General features: G+C 37.8%; 1 protein-coding gene across 10 annotated transcripts in view; it reads right to left on the bottom strand.

The window, feature by feature from the left end:
* The window catches only part of PDE4D (phosphodiesterase 4D), a 1,603,025-nt gene that overhangs the window by 380,082 nt on the left and 1,200,149 nt on the right, over positions 1 to 22,794 (bottom strand). Inside the window, exon 1 of one of the 10 annotated variants that reach the window (XM_061393121.1) lies at positions 1,986 to 22,388. The exons of the other annotated variants lie outside the window; for them this stretch is intronic. Within the exon in view, the coding sequence (XP_061249105.1) occupies positions 1,986 to 2,275 (290 nt within the window). The 5' untranslated portion in view covers positions 2,276 to 22,388. Of the gene's footprint in view, positions 1 to 1,985; positions 22,389 to 22,794 lie in introns of those variants that run through there. 10 annotated transcript variants of the gene reach the window in all.

Below are 22,794 nucleotides of genomic sequence, written 5' to 3'. Positions count from 1 at the left end.
GCATTAATGGTATTCCCCCTGCATGAAAAGGAGCCTCTGAACTCAAGGAAATTTTAATCCAAATGGATAGAGAAAATAGGACCCACAGAACAGTGAAGAGAGTACATATAAACAATTAATATTATTTGGTAAATTAACAATCAAATTAAAAGCAAATGAATAAGCAACAGAGTCTCTCAAGTTTCAAAAGAGACTGGTCCTTAATGGCTTTTCAGGGTGTCATTCTCACCTCTTAAACTTGTTATGAAAGAAGGTTAGAACTACAAACTCAGGGCATTTAAATATACAGAAAACTCATCCTTAGACATACCAGTGCTTGTTCTATTTTGGAAAGGATAAAACTGACAAGAAAAATGAAAATATCTTTGGCAGACCAAGAAGGCAAGTTTCATAATATATCTGCAGATCACACAGGAGAGTTTAAACTCTACATTTCTCAAGATTTCTGAAATCCTTTAGACAAACATGCTATTTCTTTTACCCTACCCAGCAGTTAGATATGCATGATATTTGGAAATTTGTTATCAGATTTCAACGATAAGGAGTTTCTAGAAGCCACTATCTATTGGAAATATGCACAGTAATGCTTACAAATCTTAAATAAGCATACAACTTAGCAGATAAGAAGCATGAGATGCAAATAATAAGCATGAGAAGTGAATTCAGTAGAATATAAAGCATATAGTAGGCATATAATTTCTAACTTTGAATCATTCTTAACTGTAACAAATTAACATAATTAATAAAAATAAATGATGTTTATTCTGTTTTGAAGTAGAAGTACTAACGGCAGTACATCTAGAAGTAAGGAAGTACTACTTAAACCTTTAACTTCCATCTTTTATTTATCCCTTGTCAAAGTTTGCTTATTCTTTGTTACTAGGAAAGATTATAATTTGAGTCTTTTTGATTTCTTAGTTCCCTAAAAAATTCCAAGGACACCATCTTTAATACTGTCTAAAACAAATAAACAATTCTTGTGGATTATTTTAATCTAAACTTTGAATGTGTTTATGCAAGTAAATCCGAACACATTTGAATCCAAATTTAATGCATAATTCTAAACAGGCCTGGTGGTTTCCAGGTATGTTACATTTTGTCTAAAGAAATTCTTGAAATTTTGCTTAAGATTTCACCTCTATTTGCTACTGGTGAAATAGCTTGCAATGCTACAGACTAACCAATCAGAACCACAAAATGTGTGAAGGGTCAATCTTTTCTTTGTAAACATCTAGAATACTGAAGCAAAAAGGAAATCAAAGATTTTTCTCAATGTCTTCTTTTTCTTTCCAAATTATTTGGTTAAAATAAGCCTAACTTGGATGTAAAGTAAACATGTCACTGACAATTTATTTAAGTCTTGAGCTCAAGATTTTTCATATATTTCTACAGAAATCTTTGGACATAACAGATTCAGAACATATTACCTTCTATTTTGTGGTATCTAATTCCCCTTGGCAAAATTAAAACTCCAAACTACTATCTAGACCATAGAGATAATTTCTACTTTTCCATGTGAATAGGACCTCAAACACTTATACATACACAGAAGTGTTTTGTTGTTGTTTGTTTGCTTCTTGAACTAAACAAGAACCCTTCCCTGCTATTTCAAGGGTTAACCGAAAGTTAGTACGACAGAATCTGGCTACGTTACGTCCATTAAGTGGGCTAACACACTTGTTTTCCAGATGCCAGCCACGGGGATGCTTTTCTAAGTTTACTATTTAACTCTCAAAATCAGCTTTTAGAGTTAGTCAATTTCCTTCTGCTTCTGGGGGTTCCCAAATAGCCTCAGCTCTGTTAAGGTTCTCATCTTCACAGTTCCTATTCTGTATACTGCCCATTTATCCTGCCAATTGAAGGCAATCTAGGAAACAGAAGTTAAACAGATCAATACAGGGCACGAGACTTCTTTGCAGGGGGCCTAGCGCGACAGAGGCTGATGAAAAAAATTGATCCCAGCCACAAAAAGGAAAGAACAATACCTGTAAGACTTTGAGAATCGTGATCTTGACTTGACTCTTGTGGACAGTGCTGGCACTGAGGCTCCCCGAGGGTCCCACACAAAAGCCATGTGTGAAGGAGGTGCCGGGGTTGCTGGAGACAGAGGCAAGTCAGAGTGGGTGCAGAGCCCTGGGGCAGGGGGGCCCCTGGAGGAGCAGTAGGCACTTGTGGCCAAGGGCAGGCATTTCCTCTGAGCCTGCTCTGGGCTGCCAGCGAGGTGGCAGGTGGCTGAAGCACAGCTAGAAGAGATGGCCGGGACTTCCTGCCTCATGACACTTGCCCTTTGCGACACAGCTTGCTTCACTCCGACTTCATCTCATTAATAACATGAGAAACGCTCCCTTGAAAATTTGTTTTTAAATATAGCCCTGATTAAACAGCACAGTCACATGCCACTCCTGGAAAGCACAACACACACAAGCGTACACACACACACACACACACACACACACACACACACACGGGCATGACTGAAGTGGGTAAGCCTTTATATCAAGTGTGAAGTTTAGGGAAAAAGAAAGGAAACAAAGGCCTTTGTTGTTTTTTTTTTTTAAGTAAATGCATGCCCATGACTGGGAAATTCGACACAGATTTACTAATTTTCACACAACTAGCTGCCAGATGTCATGTTTCTTATTTCAACTTCTCTTAGAAACAGGGATGAACAGTTATTAGTAAACCCTCCACAAGGATTTAACAGTCTCTAAATACCAGGGCCTCCCTGCAAGTCAGCTTGAGAAGAAAACAGGCAGATCACTTTCAACACTTCTGGCAGCTTTTCCCTCAAGGAGATACTGCGTCACCTTGGAGAGTGAAGTGTAATGCATGGCTTTGATGGTAACAAAGATCAATTTTCTTCTTCGTTTTCTGTTCCCTAGAAATATTTCTTAACTCTATGATAAGTCCCTTAAAACAATCTTCTTTCAAGTTAAACAAATGATGAAAAGCCATACAGAGCCCTTCACACATTTTACAAGTCCAGCACATCTCGGTGAGGCATCTATTTGAAGACAGTGTGCTCCAGGAGTCCCAGGGACCCAGTACCATCATGGCTCCTTACCACCAGTGCTATTTAATGTTAACAATGCTGTGTGATTCCATCAGTCCCTGTCTAAACATTGCCCTGCTGGTGACCTCAACTGTAAACCAAGGCAGAACTCCACTTCTCCAGGATAAGATTAGAGAGGTTTGGAATGCCCAGCAGTGATTTAACCCCCTCTGGACTGGGCAAAACTGACCAACAGTTGTGTTTGGTGATCACCACCACTTTGGCCAAATTTTGAGACCCCCCTGAGAGCCCAATCTATCTCATATACCCAAGGGGTCCAAAGTATTCTCACAGTTTTGGTAAAAGCTCAAGTCAGTCAACATGACACTTTTTTTTCATGATGGCATCCAGCACATCAGGGGTTCCTGAGAACACAGGTTTCAAATCAGCCTTGGGGATGAGTAATAGAACGTGCTTTTATGGTTTCACCTCTTTGTTATCTGACGGATGGGTTAAAAGAGTGGGTGAGTGATAGCTGACTGAACAGCAGCGACCTCGGAGGAGCCAAGAGTTCAAAAACAAACATATTCTCTCTGAAACCAACTAGCAGGATTTTAATGCTTCACAAACTACATCTTTTTCTGCCTTTGTATTTGGATCCTCATGTCACAAGAGCAATATGAGTGGTCATCTTGGTGGTAGTCTTTGAAAGGATTGAGAAGGAGCCCATACTTACACCGGTCTGCATTTCTTGGTGTGTTAAATTCCACTATTAGCACGTCACTCCATTATTCTATTAAATTTCCATGTCAGGAAAGCTCTTGGGAAATGCAAACATTTCTGGCAGAGTTGACACAGAGCTGAACAACTTGGTCTGTAGTGGAACGGCTTCATCCGAGACTGAAGCCAGACAGTGGGAAAAAAAAAATTGGGCGTCTGGGTGAGGAGGGTGGATGTCGCTGAAAACTGGTGAGGGGTGGAATGGCATGAAGGGAGAGAAGAGGGTAGACAAAGAACAAACAAGAGAACTGGAGGGAAGGGACCGGCAAAGATTTACTTTTGCACTTTCCATGCAATACAAAGATCTCATTTTATTCAGTGGCATTTCAAATTCTGTAGATCAAAAAGTGTTACTGGTTTTTAACAATGAAGGCTACAGTCCATAAACACAACATTGGGGGCAGAAAAATATCATTTTCATTGTTACTCCAAATGCACTTGTCATGGAAAGATGGACCCTATCTTCCCATTCAGGCTAAAGTCAGCAACAGGCAGGTATTTTGACTAAAACTTGTTTTTGTCCACTCTAATTTACTTTTGAAAAGAATGTTCTGTTAATTGATATCTAGCTGATAAAATACATGGGGATAATAATAATGCACGATGGAGGTATTACAGAATGTCTACGTTTTTCTGCAAGAAATGTATATTGAAGAGATGCAAAGTTGTCTTTTTCATTATCACCCAAAGATTTCCTCCCCCCCTCCGCTTCTCGAAAGCAGACATCTGGAAAAGTTAAACATGATCAAAACAACAGAACTATGAATGTGAAATGATGACCAGGAAAATGGAAACTTGGATCCTTTTTTTCCTACTGCGAAATTAGATGAAGTTACAAGGAGTATCTGCCAGTGTTGATGCTATTTTTCTCCTTAAATAATTACTCAAACACCTCCATCTAATTTCTCCTGTATAGCTAGGCATAATCTCTGTTAGGTGACCAGGTCTCAGCAAAGTCACAGAAATACACTGTTTACTTCCGAGATTAATAATGAGCAAAGTTTTAACTTTGATTTTAATGCTTTAAGTATAACCATTAATATCATTTTCCGGGACTAGCTAGTACTTCACAGAACTTCACAAACATGAGAATTTAGGCAATCGGAAACAATATAAAGGTTAAATAAAATATTTGCTAGGATGAAACTTTGCTGTCATTTATCTTTCAAGCAGCTGTTTTCCCTGGAAAAGGAAATGGCAACCCACTCCAGTATTCTTGCCTGGAGAATCCCATGGACAGAGGAGCCTGGTAGGGTACAGTCCATGGAGTCGCAAAGAGTCAGACACAACTCAGCAACTTCTCACTCACAGCTGTTTATAAATTTCCCTTCTCGTGTACTAAACGGTAGAGAAAGAAATGAAATAGAAATCTTTTGAATATTTTAATTTCTGTCCTATTAGTAAGCATTTATTTTCCAGAAGTTTCAGGAAAAGCATGATTGAATGTCAAGGAGAAATGTTTCATCTCTAAGACAAACTCTTCTTTTGCAAGTTGGAAATTAAACTTACATCCCAGGGAAAACCAGATTCTTTAATCTAAACTTTGCTTACACCCAGGTGTTATTCACTTCATTCTTAACCTCCCTAAAATCACAAGAAAATGCGCATCTCCTGCCAGTAATGTAGCTTTTATGTTTTGCGGAGCTCTAAATAAGGAACCTTTGCCCCTTGAACATTTCTGCAATTTTGGTTTGATTCCAGATGTTAAAATGGCAAATTTAAGGCTTGATGTTTGATACAAATTCAGAATTTCCTTTATAGGAGATAGCTTGTTGTTGTTTCTTTGTCGCTAAGTCGTGTCCCACTCTTGTGTGACCCCATGGACTACAGCCTGTTAAACTCTTTTGTCCATGGGATTTCCCAGGTAAGAATACTGGAATGGGTTGCCATTTCCTTCTCTAGGGGATCTTCCTGACCCAGGGATTGAACTTGCATCTCCTGCATTGGCAGGCAGATTCTTCATGGCTGAGTCACCAGGGAAGCCCATAGGAGATAGTTACTATGAATCAATTTTGAAAATCCTAAATTTAAAAGTAGGAGAATTTAAATATAATCACATAGCACTTACTTACACACCAAGTCACTATTGGAGAGGTGGAAGGGGAAGGTTTAAGCTAAACTTCAGAGACACCAAGAGTTACATTAGTTGGGGTTGTATGATGTTGAAATACTCTGCCTCAGGAAACCAGAGCAGACGGAGATATGGGTTCAAGATAATGCTGTATTTTGAAATAGTTGCTGGTTGCAAACTCAAAGGCAGCAGAGTTTAATGTGGAAGCAAACAGCTTCATTTTCATGTTATCATTTATCTCTGATAATAGTTTCATTATAACAATTCTATTTTCAGGGTGATCTGTTGCAAAAGAGTATGCAGAAAGGAAATTTAACAACTGGATTTAACACACTTCTGAAAACCTATTCATTCAGTATAAGTAATTTTGGTTTAAATAAGGCTTATTACATTAATACACTATCGTGATCAACCATCACTTATTATTCCAAATGGAAATGCTGAAAAATTATACTAACATTTTCTTTGAATTGCTTTCAAATAGTCATTCTAAATCTTATATGCATCTACTTGATTCAGAGGTCAATCATTCCATGTTCTGAAAGAAAGGAAACTGTTCTGAAAGTTTTTTTATGAGCTGTAATACAGTGGAGTGCTAACAGAATTGAGGGTAACCCATAGTCTTAAGAGCATTAAGAAAGCATATGCTACATTTTAAGCAGCTTCAGATGTACCCTTTATTCATACATGCTCCAGGGCACAAGTGGAAATAAAATGTAATTAGATAGCTAAAATTATTATTAATTAATTTTGTTAAAGAAGTTTTTAAAGCTTTAAAAATATGTATAGTTGATTTACAATGTCTTGCTAGTTTCAGTTATACATATGCATACATCCTTTTTAAATACTTCTTTCCATTATGATTTATCACAGGATACTGAATACAGTTTCCTGTGCTAGGCACTAGGACTTTGTTTATCCACTCTCTATGTAATAGTTTTCTTCCGCTAAGCTCAAACTCTCAATTCATGCTCTCCCATTCTTCCTCCCCCTTGGCGGTCACCAGCCTGTTCTCTAAGCTTGTGAGATTGTTTCTGTTTTATAGATAGGCTCATTTGTGTCATATTTTAGATCCCACGTATGAGTGATATCACATGATGCTTTGTCTGTCTGACTTACTCCACTCAGTGTGATAATCTCTAGGTCCCATCCATGTTGCTGCAAACTGCATTATTTCATTCTTCCTTGTGGCTGAGTAGTAGTCCATCATATATATGTATCACATCTTCTTTGTCCATTCATCTGTCAATGGACATTCCGGCTGTCTCCAGGTCTTAGCTATTGTGGATAGTGCTGCTGTGAATATAGGGGTGCATGTATCTTTTTCAATTATAGCTTTGTCTGGATATATGCCCAGGAGTGGGATTACTGGAGCATATGGTGATTCTATCTTTAGTTTTTTGAGGACCCTCCAAATTGTTTCCCATAGTGGGGGCACCAACGTACAATCCCACAAACAGTATAGAAGAGTTTCCTTTTTCTCCAGATTCTCTCTAGAACTTGCCATTTGAAAATAGCTAAAATTATTAAGAGAATAAAATAAATGGCAAGATGCACGATTAAATATAAAATAAAGATAAGACTAAATTTTGAATCAAAATACTTTGTTAAACACTCAAGTTTTCTATCTACATATTTTAGGAATGTTTTATCAATTTGGAAGACAATTAGGTCAAGCCCTTTCTATATAATGAGGCTCTGAGTTCTTTCTAAACACTTGGGTAAATGGGGGGTGAGAGGAAAAAATAGGGAGGAAGAAATAAGAGGGAAAGGAAAGACGTTTTATGTTTCTTAAGTGCCTAGTAAGTAACTAACAAAGTCTTAGGAGGGTTTTCGTATTTTTTTTTAAGTAATTAACAGGATATACTTCTAAAGTCAAATGCTTCAAAAATTTGAAATTAACAAAGGCTAATCACTTGAAATAAAGAACTAAGCATTATGTTTTTAAATGTGTGCAAAATCTTCTGGGGTCAGTAAGTGTTTAGTCTAAATTTCTGTATATGACAATTCTGAGTCAGAAAATTTTTCTTTTCAGTATTGTACTCCTGATTGCAGACTGAAAAAAAAAAAAAAGCCCTGCTTAGTTATTGACAGGTGAGTGCAAGGGTGGATACAGAACTTCAACCTTGAAAGTCACTTCCTCCAGGAAGACTTCCCTGCTTTCCCAGACTAAGGGATGTCTCCATAGCACTTCCTGCACTTCCTCTTTGTCACTATCAGTACATCTGTAGTTACTTTTTCAATGACTGGCTTCCCTGACTGACCCAAACATCATGAGGACATAAACTCTGCTCTCCTACTGCATCCCTAGTGTATAGAAAACTAAACAAGTCACAATAACTCTGTTTAATAACTAAATCAATCATCTCAGGACTTCTTGAAAATAAGATGCATCACCTATATTATATTCTTTTATGTTCCTAAACAGGAGCAAAAAAAATTTTGCCATGGGTAATTTAGGTGGGATTTATCTATTTTCTCTTCCCTTAGATGTACCTTCTGACAAAGCCACACTTGTAGCAATCAATCAAAATAAAATAAAACGAATATTCAACCTAAAAAAATGGATACAAATGAACTCATTTACAAAATAGAAATAGAGTCACAGATGTAGAAAACAAACTTATGATTACCAAGGGGGGAAGGGAGGGAGAGATAAATTGAGAGAGAGAGATTGAAGTATATTCACTACTATATATAAAATGGGCTAATGAAGGACCTACAGTACAGCACAGGGAATTCTACTCAGTCCTCTGTAATAATCTATATGAGAAAAGAATATAAGAAGGAGGGAAGTCCGTATAACTGATTCACTTTGCCACACAGCAGAAACTAACACAACATTGTAAATCGATTATACTTCAATAAAAATGAATTAAAAAAATAAAACAACAAAATCAGAAAAACACTGTTACTGTTATGACCAAATGAATACAAGCCTGTTCCCAGAATTTTTTTTTTTTTTGATGAAACACCCCTGGGCAAGTATTCAGGGCAGCCCTAGTAGGGGGAATTAGAGCCACAGTTATGCTACGAACTTGCCATATGACCTTGAGCACTGTTGCCTGATCTTGTGAATTCAGTGTCTTATCCAAATGAGAATCACTGAAAAAACTTTTTAAGATGAATGAATAGAATAATCTACAAAAAAGCTTTTGGAAAACGCCACCCCAAATTTTAGGAATTGCTACTAATGTCAGTAAATGTTTTCGAGAACAAGAAAACTATTTTTCTTACTGTCAGAAACACTTACAGTTTTAAGAACTGTCCTCTAAAATGGTCACTATATGGGCATGGTAAGTTGGCGTATCATTTAACCAGTTACAGAAGATATCAATCTTCAGTTTTGATGGTGCTTTTCTCCTCCCCTATTTGAAATTATTTTTCCTGTGTGCAAGGACAGAATATCTGGCATGTTTTAAAGATTAATCCTATAGCAAAATTTTAATATTTTATTTGCAAATTAAAAATCTTCTATTGCTTCTATTTAAAAACACTAAAAAAAAATAATAAGTAGCAAAGGATTCTACCAAAGTTAGCTGATGGAATTTTTCTCAATTGTTCAAAATCCTGGCCTTCACCTAAATATAGAAACATGACTATTTATTTTTTGAAAACTTATGGGGTCCTGAAGACAGGTTGTTTAATTGGAAAAGCATTCACAGTACTGATTCCAACTCACGCTGCTCCCCTTGTTGACCACGTACCAAATAAGGGCAGAAATGGCCTCTTTCAGTTTTTTAGAACTATGTTAACAGACAAGAAAAGCAGTGATGGAATTACCAGGCTGAGGAACAAAACTGCTCCCTTGGGAGAAAGAAAAAAGACCCCAAATACCATGGATCCCTAAATAATAACAACCTCATGATTTCAACTTTGGCACTGGGACTTTTTTCCATGACACTATTCAATATCTCGCTAAATCTGGATGTCCATTTATTGGAGCCAATATTCATAAACTCTCCCATTTCTGGGCACTTACTGCTGATATACCATTCCCAGAACCCCTTCTTCAGCCTGACACTCTCTAAGTATTGACTGATTCTGTGAAGCAAATGTCATCACAAGGCTGGGGTTCCTTTTTTTTTAATTCTTTAGTTTACTATGACAATGGTGGTGGTTTTTAGTTACTAAATTGTGTCTAACTCTTGCAATCCCATGGACTGTAGCCCACCAGGCTCTTATTTCCATGAGATTTGCCAGGCAAGAATACTGGAGGCCTGGTGGGGTTTAGTCAAGACTTGAGAAGTGACACTATTAATATAATGTCAGTGTTTGTAGCACTGTGTATTGTTCTGGATTTTCTTTCTGTATAGTTTAAACAGAAAAGAAATGAAAACACTTTTCAGTCCATCCAACCAATGCTAGCAGTTCATTAGGAGCTAAAACTGAAACCTGGGTGTTTGAGTAACAGTGAAAGAAAACAGTATATTTTTGTTATTTGTTTTATAACCGGACGCATACAATTTAAGGCACCACTTTCTAGCTATCCCTCAAAAACCACCTAAGACATTCATAACAGACATGTGCACAATCAGGCCATTCACATGGCAAATATAGCAGGTTCTTCCTTCCCTCCCTTCTTCCCCTTTCTCTTTCTGCCCTTCCATCCCCTCATAAGTATATATTAAGCATCTACTGTGTGCCAGGTGCCAGGCCAGATGCACACTGGTGATGGATGGTGAACACAATTATGCCCAAACAGAGCATGAACAAATAGAAGACTGATCCTCAAGGCTTAGAAGAAACTGGACGGGGCTTACGTTTTGAAAAAGTATCAGGGTAGTAGGAAGAGAACAGGTATAAAATATTTATAGAGATGAATAATGACATGAGCTCTTATTTATGAAAAATGTATATAATTAAGGAGAAAGTGAGTTTTCAGATGATCAACACTAAAAACAAATCTAATAATGTAATTTTGGTGAAATACCTTTCAAAGCACCCAGTCCAGGGGAAATATTGCTCCTCTGACAGTCTAGTCTTAATATTATCTCAAACTGGGAAGGGTGCAGGAGAGAGACATTTATAAATAATTTCTTATTTCATACTTAGTGTAGCGCGTGGGTGTAACTTCAGTGGTAAGCGGCTAAGGATATAAAGGAAAAATGGTCCCTCTTTATACAGGCTTGAGACTGGGAAAACATCTCACCTCATAAAAACATCTCTGTAACCTCTTGCGGTTAGTGTTTTCTCAATCAAATATATCAGTATTGCTCACAACATTAAAACTGACTGTTCCTTGGCATTTCTCTTTTACAGAAAATAGAATGCCATAAACAGGGCAATCAGCTCTGGAATATTCCAGAATAAGCTGATTACAGATTTCTAAAACACAAACTTGAGGAGACATATAAACCTTGTTTCAGAAAAATTGCAGAATATGTTTTTTGCCATATCAAAAAAATATATTTTTTTCCCAAAATCATACTATGAAAAATTTCAAAAATTCAGAAAAGTTGAAAGAATTTTATAGTAAACATCTGTGAAGACACCACTTAGGTTCTGACAGTAACATTTAAGAGCTGTTTATTTAAAGGTGATTATCATACTGGACTAGAGCAATGAGAACAGCACTGTTATAATGAGATGCATCTGACGAATTACATATGGCTTTGTACCTGATGTTGAACTCAACGCTGAGGTCTCTGTGCTTTCATATTGAGTCTGTTTTAAAGGATGAACTCTGTGGGAGAAAGACAATGTGTTTTTCCTATTCAATGACTGTATCATAAGAAATTTGAATTCCTGAACCTTACTACAAAAGTAAACAAATGATTTCAAAGTAAAGGTTGAAGACTTGCTACAGGATTATGAATTATCAAAATAAATATCCATTTAAGTGATAAAAACCGTCAATCATGAGGTTGCATACACCTTCAGTCCTAGGTAATATGTTTTCTGAATTGTTTCATACAGGCTAATTCCTAGTAAACTGAATTCTGCCAGATGATTGGGAATATTACACAGTTACTGATATTGTACAAAATATCCTATAATATCTATGAATCAGAGGAGCTGTTCAATACATGGGAACTTTGGTTTTTCTCTGGATTTTTTGTTTCCTTATATTTTTAAATGAATATTATATCAATGCATCAATCTTAGGCCTAGATTGTTATGGGCAAAAAAGAGGCTCTGTTTTGTAAAAAAAAAAAAAAAGGAAAAATAATTCTAATATCAATGAATCTATTTTCACCTACTATTTCTGATATGTCTGCAGAAAAAGCTTGCTACTTTCTCAGGAATTTGAGATGCAGGTCAAGGTCAAATGACATCATAAAAGTGACAAAGGAAACCTTAGTCTCCATGAAACCAAAGACTCATACGAATAATTACCAAACATTCTCTGTTCATCTTTGGAGTTGGATACTTGAAAAGAATCCAATCAAGAAGTAAGTGCTGTAGCGTCATCTGAGAAGCCTTGGTTCTCAGGTGTTCCAAGGACTGTGGAGCCTCTCAGATTCAGAGAAATGACTCTTTAGGTACATTTAAGGATATGTATTTGCAACTCTAGTACTAACTTATCACAGGGTTGAATGAAAATGGCAAATACAGCAAAAAAAACCCCACAAACGCATAGAGTGGCATTTTCAAGATCTTAGTGTCAACATTTTGTTAAAAGGGAATTATAAAGTTTGTGCTTGTGTACACACACACACACACACACAATATGTACACACACAATGGAATATTATTCAGTCATGAGAAAGATGGTGATCCTGCCATTTGTGACAACATAGGTTTGCTCTGAGCACATTCTGTTAAGTGAAATAAGTCCGACAGAGAAAGGCAAATACTGTATGATATCACGCACATGTGGAATCCAAAGGAGTTGAACTCTCGAAAACAGAGAGTAAAATGGGGGTTATAGGGGCTGAGGGGTGGGGAACAAAGAAGATGTTACTTAAGGGTACAAGTTTGCAACTAGTAGCTAAAGAAATCCTGGTGTTCTGATGCACAGTACAATGATTATAAACAATATTATACGATAAACATCAAACTTTCTAAGAGACTAGATCTTAACTATTCCCATCACAGAAAAGAAATAATAATTATATAACATGAAAAAAGCTACATTGTAAGCTACTAATACTAGATAGACTCTAGTTTCTCATGAAAAGCATTTGTCAATTAATATAATTAATAAAAATATACACCAAAATATTGACAAGGTTGTCTCTGGTTAGTAGGATGATAGGCTTTTTTAAACATTCTTTTCTGCAACGTTCAAACTGTCTACAGTGCATAGGGATTATTTTTTATAATTAGATAAAACTAAATGTGTGCTACTAAAATCCTTGAATACTCAAGTTTCTTTTTTTCCCACCAGGAGTGTTAGACTTTTAACTTGATTAAATTTCAACCAAAGGTCATGAATAAAAACTTTTGAATTCATGTTAAACATGTCTCATAGGTTACACATTGCTGAGATGTTAAAGGGTCAGAGAGAGAAGTACAGGGAAGCCAGAAAACACACACACCATTTAATGTCTATGATAATATGATTTAAAATCAAATTAGAAGCAGCATGATGTGGTCTGCAGCTATTTAACTAGAGAAGACAGAGCAGTCTGCCTCCTGGAGGTAAAAGAGCCCTGGCCAGAAAACAAGCAAAAAGAGAGAGAGACCAAGCTCTTCGTAGGTTTAGGGACCCAGCTCACGCCAGGGTACAAGATATTCTATGAAAAGAGCTAGATGTATGCATAGCTCCCCCTTGTGAAGAGAGGTTGTCAGGACTCTTTTGCATTGCATTGTTTAGTCTCTAAGTCATGTCTGACTCTCTCACAATCCCATGGACTGTAGCCTGCCAGACTCCTCTGTCCATGGGATTTCCCAGCCAAGAATACTTCTCCAGGGGACCTTTTTGACCCAGGGATCCAACCCGTGTTTCCTGCATTGCCAGGTGGATTCTTTACCACTGAGCCACAAGGGAAGCCCACCAGGACTGTGCCTTCATCCAAAGAGCCAAGAGCTTCAGTTAGACCTACAGGGCATTTGCTTAGCCTTCATCATCTGGGAACTGACTTCCTGTCTTTCCATACAGAGAGTGCATATGTGGTATCCCAGACTTGGTATCCTACTTCTCTACAATTAAATGTGTACATAAATATTCCACATGGTTGTGTTTCTTGACATTTAATGTTTCAAAAATAACCTCCCCAAGGTAGAAAAATCAGCACGCGTGTTCATCCCCATTACTTCACACACTTGCTCTCTTGCTCTAACGAATACTGTTCTTCCATTTGACAAAAGGCAACTGAATATTGAAAACTGAGGCTATGTTTAAAATCAAATATTGTCCATTCATCTTAAAAATAGAGAAGCACTTAATTACAAAATGTTAGTATGGTTCTGAGGACCATTTGGAAATATACTAGTCCCCTGAAACTTTACATGATAATGACTGATAAAAAATGCTATCCTTTCAGGCATGTGGGAATTAAGGACATTTTTTTCTATGCTTGGATTAGCTCTTAGAATAAAAACCTTATTGATGTAAATGATTCCACTGGTTTACATTATTACAATGATTTGGATAACTGCACAGCAGGAAACGTTAAATTCTGGATGCTTCCTGCAAAAAAACTGAAATTACTCTGGAAGGTGATACAATGTATGGCAAGAAGAGCTGTGTTTTATCTGATATACAGTCTCATTCAAAATGAGAGAAAATGATTTGTTTTCACACTCAGTTGAACAATTGATTGGAAGTAAGTATAGTATCTGTTTTGCCTGTGATTGGCTCTCCTACCTAATTAATGAGGATCTCCATTATCTCTACTCACTTTCTTCCTCAAACTCATACAAAACATGTTTTTGAGCCAGGCAAGTGCATAGTATGGCTGAACATACACTAGTGTTAAAAAGGTATAAAAAAAGAACAGAATAATGTCATTTGCAGCAACATGGATTTAACTAGAGGCTATTACATTAAGTGTGAGTAGGTGAGAAAGAGAAAGACAAATACCATATCACTCATATGTGGAATCTAAAATATGACACAAATAAACCTATCCACAAAACAGAACCAGATTCACAGACATAGTGAACAGACTTACGGTTGCCAAGGGGGAGAGGAGGAGGGAGAGGGATGGACAGGGGGTTGGGGTTGCAAACTATTACGTTTAGAATGGATAAACAGCAAGGTCCTAATGTATACCACAGGGAACTATATTCAATATCCTGTGATTAAACCATAAGGAAACGGAATATATTTTTAAAAAAGAATGTATATAAAAAAGTAATGTCACAAACACACTGTTATATTTAAATGGATAACCAACAAGGACCTACCGTATAGCACATGGAGCCTGCACAGTGTTGCGTGGCAGCCTGGATCAGAGAGGGGTTTGTGGGAGTATGGATACATGTATATATATGACTGAGTCCCTTGCTGTTCACATGAAACTATCACAACATTGTTAATCAACTATACTGCAATACAAAATACAATGTTAAAAAACAAAAAAGTAACAATACCAAAGAGTGGCTTGGCATGACCTTCCATAATCTCTAGTTTCTCTAAAGGGAAAGTGAAAGTCACTCAGCCGTGTCCGACTCATTGCCACCCCATGGACTATACAGTCCATGGAATTCTCCAGACCAGAATACTGGAGTGGGTAGCTATTCCCTTCTTCAGGGGATCTTCCCAACCCAGGAATTGAACCCAGGTCTCCCACATTGCAGGTGGATTCTTTACCAGCTGAGCCACCAGGGAAGCCCAAGAATACTGGAGTGGGTAGCCGTTCTCTTCTCCAGGGGATCTTCCTCAGCCAGGGATCAAACCCAGGTCTCTAGCATTGCAGGCAGATTCTTTACCAGCGGAACTACCAAACCACCCCATATAACGTAGAAAGGAAAAAGTAGAAAGGAAGAACAACATCCTTCTTATGCAAATGTAGATTCAAGACAAGCTCCCAAGACCCTCTTCTTTCCAGTCAAATTGTCATTACTCCTTGGGCTGCTGCTGCTGCTAACTCGTGTCAGTCATGTCCGACTCTGCAACCCCATGGACTGCAGCCTACCAGGCTCCTCCATCCATGGGATTCTCCAGGCAAGAGTACTGGAGTGGGTTGCCATTGCCTTCTCCCCTTGGGCTACTACTCTCTAGAAATTTTGCTGCAGCCTCTGTTAAAATCTCAGACTGTTCACTGCTGAGCACCATGTTCACATGGAAAAAAGAACATGAGGTAGAGAAGGAAGGAACAAATATATGTACGAACCAGCCCATACGTAGACCTTGTGACTTCACACGGGCTTGTCAAAGACTGACACCTCCCAGCTACAGCTCCACCCCTGACATTTTCCCTGTTTTCAAAATAGCATGTTTTCCCCCTTGTTGGACACTGACATTTGGATGTATAATAGTCTTAGGTTGAATTGCTCCCAGGCTGGCATGCTGCAGTCCACGGGGTCATGGAGGGTCAGACACGACTGAATGACTGAACTCAACTGAACTGAGAGATGCAGCAAAATCTTGGCACAGATACTTTATTTGGAGAGGTGGCAGGGAGGTAATTGTATGAAATTAGAGGTTGGGAAAGTGGGGCAGGGAGGGACAAGAATCAGTGACGTACACATCAGTGAGCAGGTGATCACGGTGAGCACATGGAAATCCAGCTTCTTGGGGACTGCTTTGAGTGACCGTACACACACGCCTCGGGCTCGTCCCACTGAAGCAAGCGGAATGTGTGGTGTGTAAGCATACTCTGTTCTTTAAATGTCTGAGGACAGACCTGGGAGTGCTTAGTCACAAGCCCTCTGGGCAGCCCACACACAGTCTAGCAAGCTCCTTTGAACAGAGAAAGTTCCCAGCTGCCCAGATGCAAAGTCCACGGAGCGCACAGGCTGTGTGTCACGGGTGCAGGCGGACTCTGGGGTGGGTCCTGGGGCGAGGGGGCAGGGCGTGAAGCCTCTGCCCACAAATACACCTCCCAGTGCCCAAACTGAATTTTAGGTTCCCATTCCAGCACCTTACCACTAAATCAGTGTTTTCCTTGTCTTTCCTCAACTCGGCAAATGAAAATACAAGTTTTTTTTTTTTTTAGTTTTCTCAGGCCCAAACCCTTGAATCATCTTCAACTCATTTCTTTTTTCCTTTCCCCATGTGAACATCCATCATCACACACTGTCAGCTCTGTTTTCAAACTGGAGCCAGAATCATCCAGTCACTTGGCACCACTTCGACAGCCACCACTCTGGTCCAGGTCACCATTGTCTCTTGCCCAGACTACTGAAGTGGCTTCTTGACCATTCTTTCCTGCTTCCGTCCTCATTCCAAGCCTATTCTCAGAATACTCAGAGTGATTCTTTGCAAATGTACGTCATTTCTCTGCTCAAAACCCTCTTCTGTTTCCCACTTCATTTGGGATAAAATCCAAACTCTTCATCATGGCTTACAAAAGTCCTTTCCGATCGCCCTAATCTCTTTTCCTTCTCCTCTTCCTGGCTTACTGGGTTCCACCCACGTGGTTTCACCCAGGAACCACTGTGTTTCTTGAACACAACATGCCCGCTCCGACCTCGGGACCTTTGTTATTTCTTCTTCCAAAAACACTCTTGCTTCAGACATCAGCATGGTCCTTTCATTTTGTTAAGATCCCAATGTCAGTTTATAATAGAGATGGCGACCCATTCTGACTGTTCAATCTAAAATATCACTGCTGTCGTTCTTGTTTCTTTACTTGGTGTTGTTTTTCTTCACAGAACTTATCGTCATGACATACTGTATATCTTGTATATGTATTTCACAATGTCTATCCTTCGCCAAACACAAAAATGAAATTTCGTTAGAACAGAAACTCAGCTTTGTTTCCTGCTGATGCCAGCAACTAATAGGGTCTGTTAGTGGTAGGGGTTCAATATATATTTGCTAAGTGGATGAACTCACTGATCTGACAGCCATTCGAGATAAATATTGATAGTTATTAACCAATAAGTATCTGTCACTGGCATTGTCCTTTGACAAATTTATACAAGCAGTCAGTACTCTTCAGAAGCCTAATATATCCAATGCACAAGATGATAAGCTGTACCCCATGCATGGTAAATCACCAGAATTTGGAAGGAGATTATTATGAAGAGGGGTCATTAGGAAAAGGTAGGAAGAAAAGATTTATACTGGATTGCGCAAAACTTTGACTGTTTTGTTAGGAGCAGTACCTTTGTTCCATTTAAAAGCAAAGAATCATCAAGAGTTTCTGAGCAAGGGAGTGAAATAATGAAAGCAGAATTTTAGAGCAATTGATGTTGGCTCTATTCCACAAGGATTTGAGCAGGGAAGACTGGAGCCAGGAGATGAATGTCATGAACTTTTCCACGTCAAATCCGCATTTATCTCAATGTTGGAGATGTTGGCACATATAATGAATATAGTTTATTTTGTAAACCCAGCTTCATTCAAGTTAGTTGACATACAAAAGTTGTACATATATAAAGTATAAATTTGATGAGTTTGGACACATATATACAGCCATGAAACCGTCCACATAAATAAGGTGATAAATATATCCATCACCTCCAAAAGTTCCCCTGTGCCTCTTTGGTTTCTGGATTTGTGCAAAGTTTTAAGTGCACAATATAGCATTGTTAACTATAGGCACTATATCGTACAGCAGGTCTCTAGAACTCATTCATCTTTTGAAGATAAGTTTTTAGACAACTGTATTACTGTGTGCTTTTCATGATCAATTAGGAACCTGTGTGTCCATACGGTGAATGTTAACTAACATGCTTCAGCTGCGAAAAAGTGTGCCTATGGTTTCTCTAGAACGGAAAGTGAACCTGCTGAAGGTGTGAAAGACTCAGACTCATTCTCCTTCATGTTACCTGAGAACTCATAAATAAGGTAGTGACAAAAGGTAAGGTTGGACAGAAATTTGCTGCGGGTTAGCTGGTGACCTAAACATGAGTAAATGACAATAACTATGCCGAAGGCATCTGTAATGACTGGAATTAGTCTTCATTTTAATTTGCTTCTTTTCTAGGAGCTAATACATATTGAAATCTTCCTTTTTCTGAAACTGTGCTGTCAAGAGCAAGAGTGCTATGTGCTCTGTGTTCTACTTGGCTATGAACTTCCTGGGGCCATGTAATCCCGGGATTGCCCAGCGCAGCAGGAACTAAATAAACGTATGTTCAATGAACCCCTCAGACCTCTTAGAAACCAGACCCCTGGGAAATTTCATTATTTTGTTTTAAATTTTGCTATTCCTTCTTGTAATGAATATTTAATTCTGCTTTGTTCAAGATAGGATTAAAGGCTTCTCTATTTCCTTTGGTAATTAGTTTATGTAAACCAAGTCATCCATTTCCTCACCTACCCATGGACAACAGCTGGTGCTTAAATGTTCACAACTTTATTTGACCTTGATATGTGTGATATATATTTTTATATACTGATATATATATATATATATCAGTGGCTGAACTGAATATATATATATTCTCAGGTGGCTCAGTGGTAAAGAATCTGCCTGTCAGTACAGGAGACACAGGAGCCCTGGGTTGGGAAGATCCCCTGGAGGAGGAAATGGCAACCCATTCCACTATTCTTGCCTGGACAGTATTCCATGGACAGAGCAGGCTGGCGAGCTACAGTCATGGGGCTGCAAAGAGTCGGACATGACTGAGTACACACAAATGCATACTGATTATATATATATATATATACACATATATATATGTATATATATGTGTGTGTGTGTGAGTATGTATCAGTGTATATACACATATGTATATGTTTATGCATATATAAGTATATATAAACCAGTATCATTTGAGAATATAAACTAGTAAATATCAGGGTCTGATATAAGTTTGTGAAAAATTCCATATGATTGATTCTATCAGTTTATGTTAAAAGTCAATTTAGTCCAAAAGTTAAAAATAAAGAGAAAATTGTATACAGAGAAAATTAAGTCCTAAGAGTTGTGTGACACTATTAGGTAGTCCCAGTTCCATCTTTTAATGCAGTCCATCAAATTATTCTCCAGGTAAACATGTGAACATGGCCCTCAATCTCCTAGGTACTAGGGATTAAAAGCTCCAAGAAAACTCACAGAATCCACAGTGAATGAAGAAAACAATTACTCCATAGAGCGCAACTTTTGCGCCTGTGCTCATATTATGTTTACACTTTCAGATACCCTCTTTTTTACAGAATTATTGACTATAGGCACGATGCTACAACTAAGATATCCTTTTATAAAATAAAAAAGATAAAATATATATTTTCAGTAAAAACATTCATGCTACTAAAAATGTCTTGAGGAGAAGCTCACCTGACAATAGTGTCAAATTTGTGCTTTGTGACACAAGATTGTGCTGTTTTTGCCAATATTATTTATGGAATTTCCTTTGATAGTCTATGCAAAGCCAGTTCTGAGGAACTGTGTGCTCAGGGCAAAGTCCAATTTAACATGTTTCATTCTCCCATTTCTATCTTTAGCCCCTCTCCATAGGCACTGTGAAATTCATTAGCAGGGAAAGGCCAGGGCACCAGGCAGATTGTGAAGGGAGGAAGGATCAGAGGAGGGTGTGTGAGGGGGTGTGTGTGTGTGTGTGTGTGTGTGCCTCTTGTAAATGTTCTGATTTACCACAGTCTACAGAGCTAACAGGGGAGCTCTTTGCTAAAACTTAGCACCCCAGGCCTTTCTAGAAGGCTCTTCTTCCTTTGCTGGTCTTCTTTCCCCTTACTGCCAGCTAAGTGCACTGGCAACTCAACCACAACACAGAAATCTGTCCTTACAGGCCTAAAAAAGTGACTTTACTGATGTGTCTGCCTAACAATCAATAATTCATTTAAATGGATTTTCTGATGCATAAAATAATAGGCTTTTCTTATAACCTGCTGACTTTTACCAGCATTGACCTAAAAATCATTCTCCCAAAAAAGCTGTGAGAATGCTGAAATAGTTTTTTGTTTGAACAACATTTATTTTTTATGACTATATAAATGATGAATAGAAAAGCTGAAAAAATGAAGAAAAGTTGGAAAATGCAGAAAAATAAAAGAAGAAAAGAAAGATCAACCATAGCCAGAGGTAATGATTGTTAAGTCATGTAGCTCATTTTTCCTCATCTTTATATGTATGTACATACATAATATATACATATGCACTAATTTTAATATTCAATTCAGATTTTAGTGTACATGATTTTGGATTCTGCTTTGCTTTTAATGTTATATTATAAGCAACTTCCCATATCCTTAAAGGTACTTGAAACTATTTTTAATGGTTGATCAGATTATATTTTCTAATATCAAAATTTATTTAAACATTATTTTATGTGGCAGAGTTAGATTATATAAAGGTTTTCAATATTATAATTTCATGGTAAATATCTTTAAAAATAAATCTTTTTAACATTTCAGATTACTTTCCTAGGCCAAATACCTACAAGTAGAATTACTAGGTTAAAGAATAGTAGTATTCTTGAAGGTTGAGCCTCCTGATGATATTTCATAATCTTTATGAAATAAAACCCTCAACTGAGTTCAAAAATCATATGCATTATTTTATCGTGACTTTTTCTAAGGATTTGTAAAACACAATATAATTGAATATAACTTATTTATTACAAAGAGGACTCTCACCACATGAAAATTAGTCAGAACCTGGGGCAATCAAAACATGATTCTTCTTTTATAAAATGGAAAATATTCTGCTATATAAATCCTCAATTTTGGCCACATTTTATGAAAAGTCCAAAAGCAAGCTGGCAAAAAAAAAAAAAAAAAGGACATATGGCTATTATTACAGCAACACAGAGTTGGTCAACCGCTTCAAGTTCTTGTGGCTGGTGAGGTCACTGGAACTGCAGGCCAACATTTCTGACAAATTATGCACATTGAGGTCACAGCACTTGACTCGAGGCAGTTTTTCATAATTGTAGAGTTCTGTTTACAAAAGGTCCTTGACTTAAAAAAATATCCTTTTGTGCCCTCTAGTGTTTAAATCCATCCAAACTTTTCAGAAATTTATAACTTATTTCTAAACTAGAGCTGAACGCCATTTCATTCCTATTTATACCAGGGGTTTATCTACAGCAGAAGGTGGACAATATATACACTATTCCAAAATTTTTAGATTACTTAAAACTTTTCATTTCATTTCATTTCAAAACCTATCACAGGGCAAAGCCTACCCACGACTTGTTTTTGTAAATAAAGCTTTATTGAAACAGACTATGTTCATTCACTACATTTTGGTCTATGGACAGCTATCTTTGCTTACAGTAGCAGAGTTGTATCACAGAGACATTATGTCCTGCCAAGTATAAAATATTTACTACCCAGCTCTTTACAGAAAGATTTTACTGATTTATCCCTGGATTAAAGAATCTCTCTGACACAAAGTGGCAGAGAGAGAAAAAAAGAAAACATGTATTTTTCTAATGATGTCATGACTTTTTACAATGTCTTTTAATTCAATTTCTTTCCATCGAACACAGAAATACTAGTTAAAATAGAGTAGCTGCTGCTACTGCTGCTGCTAAGTCGCTTCAGTCATGTCCGACTCTATGTGACCCCATCGACGGCAGCCCACCAGGCTCCTCTGTCCCTGGGATTCTCCAGGCAAGAATACTGGAGTGGGTTGCCATTTCCTTCTCCAATGCATAAAAGTGAAAGTGAAGTCTCTCAGTCATGTCCAACTCCTAGGGACCCCATGGACTGCAGCCCACCAGGCTCCTCCATCCATGGGATTTTCCAGGCAAGAGTACTGGAGTGGGGTGCCATTGCCTTCTCCAAAGAAGCCTTGTCAATTGCTTTGTGGTTCAAGTACCAAATTTATATTTCCTCAGTGAAAACGTCTGCACGTCTACTCTAAGTGATAATGTTGACTCCTTCTTGTGGACTTTGATACTGATATAATTGTATCAATGAGATCAGAACAAGATCCAAGTTCTTTACCCATCAGGTCCAGGGGCTCAAGAACTCTCTTGC

Source organism: Bos javanicus, chromosome 20 (genome assembly GCF_032452875.1).
Source record: "Bos javanicus breed banteng chromosome 20, ARS-OSU_banteng_1.0, whole genome shotgun sequence".
Lineage (NCBI taxonomy): Eukaryota > Metazoa > Chordata > Mammalia > Artiodactyla > Bovidae > Bos > Bos javanicus.
Note: the sequence above shows the minus strand (reverse complement) of the source record. Positions and strands in the feature narration are given on the sequence as shown.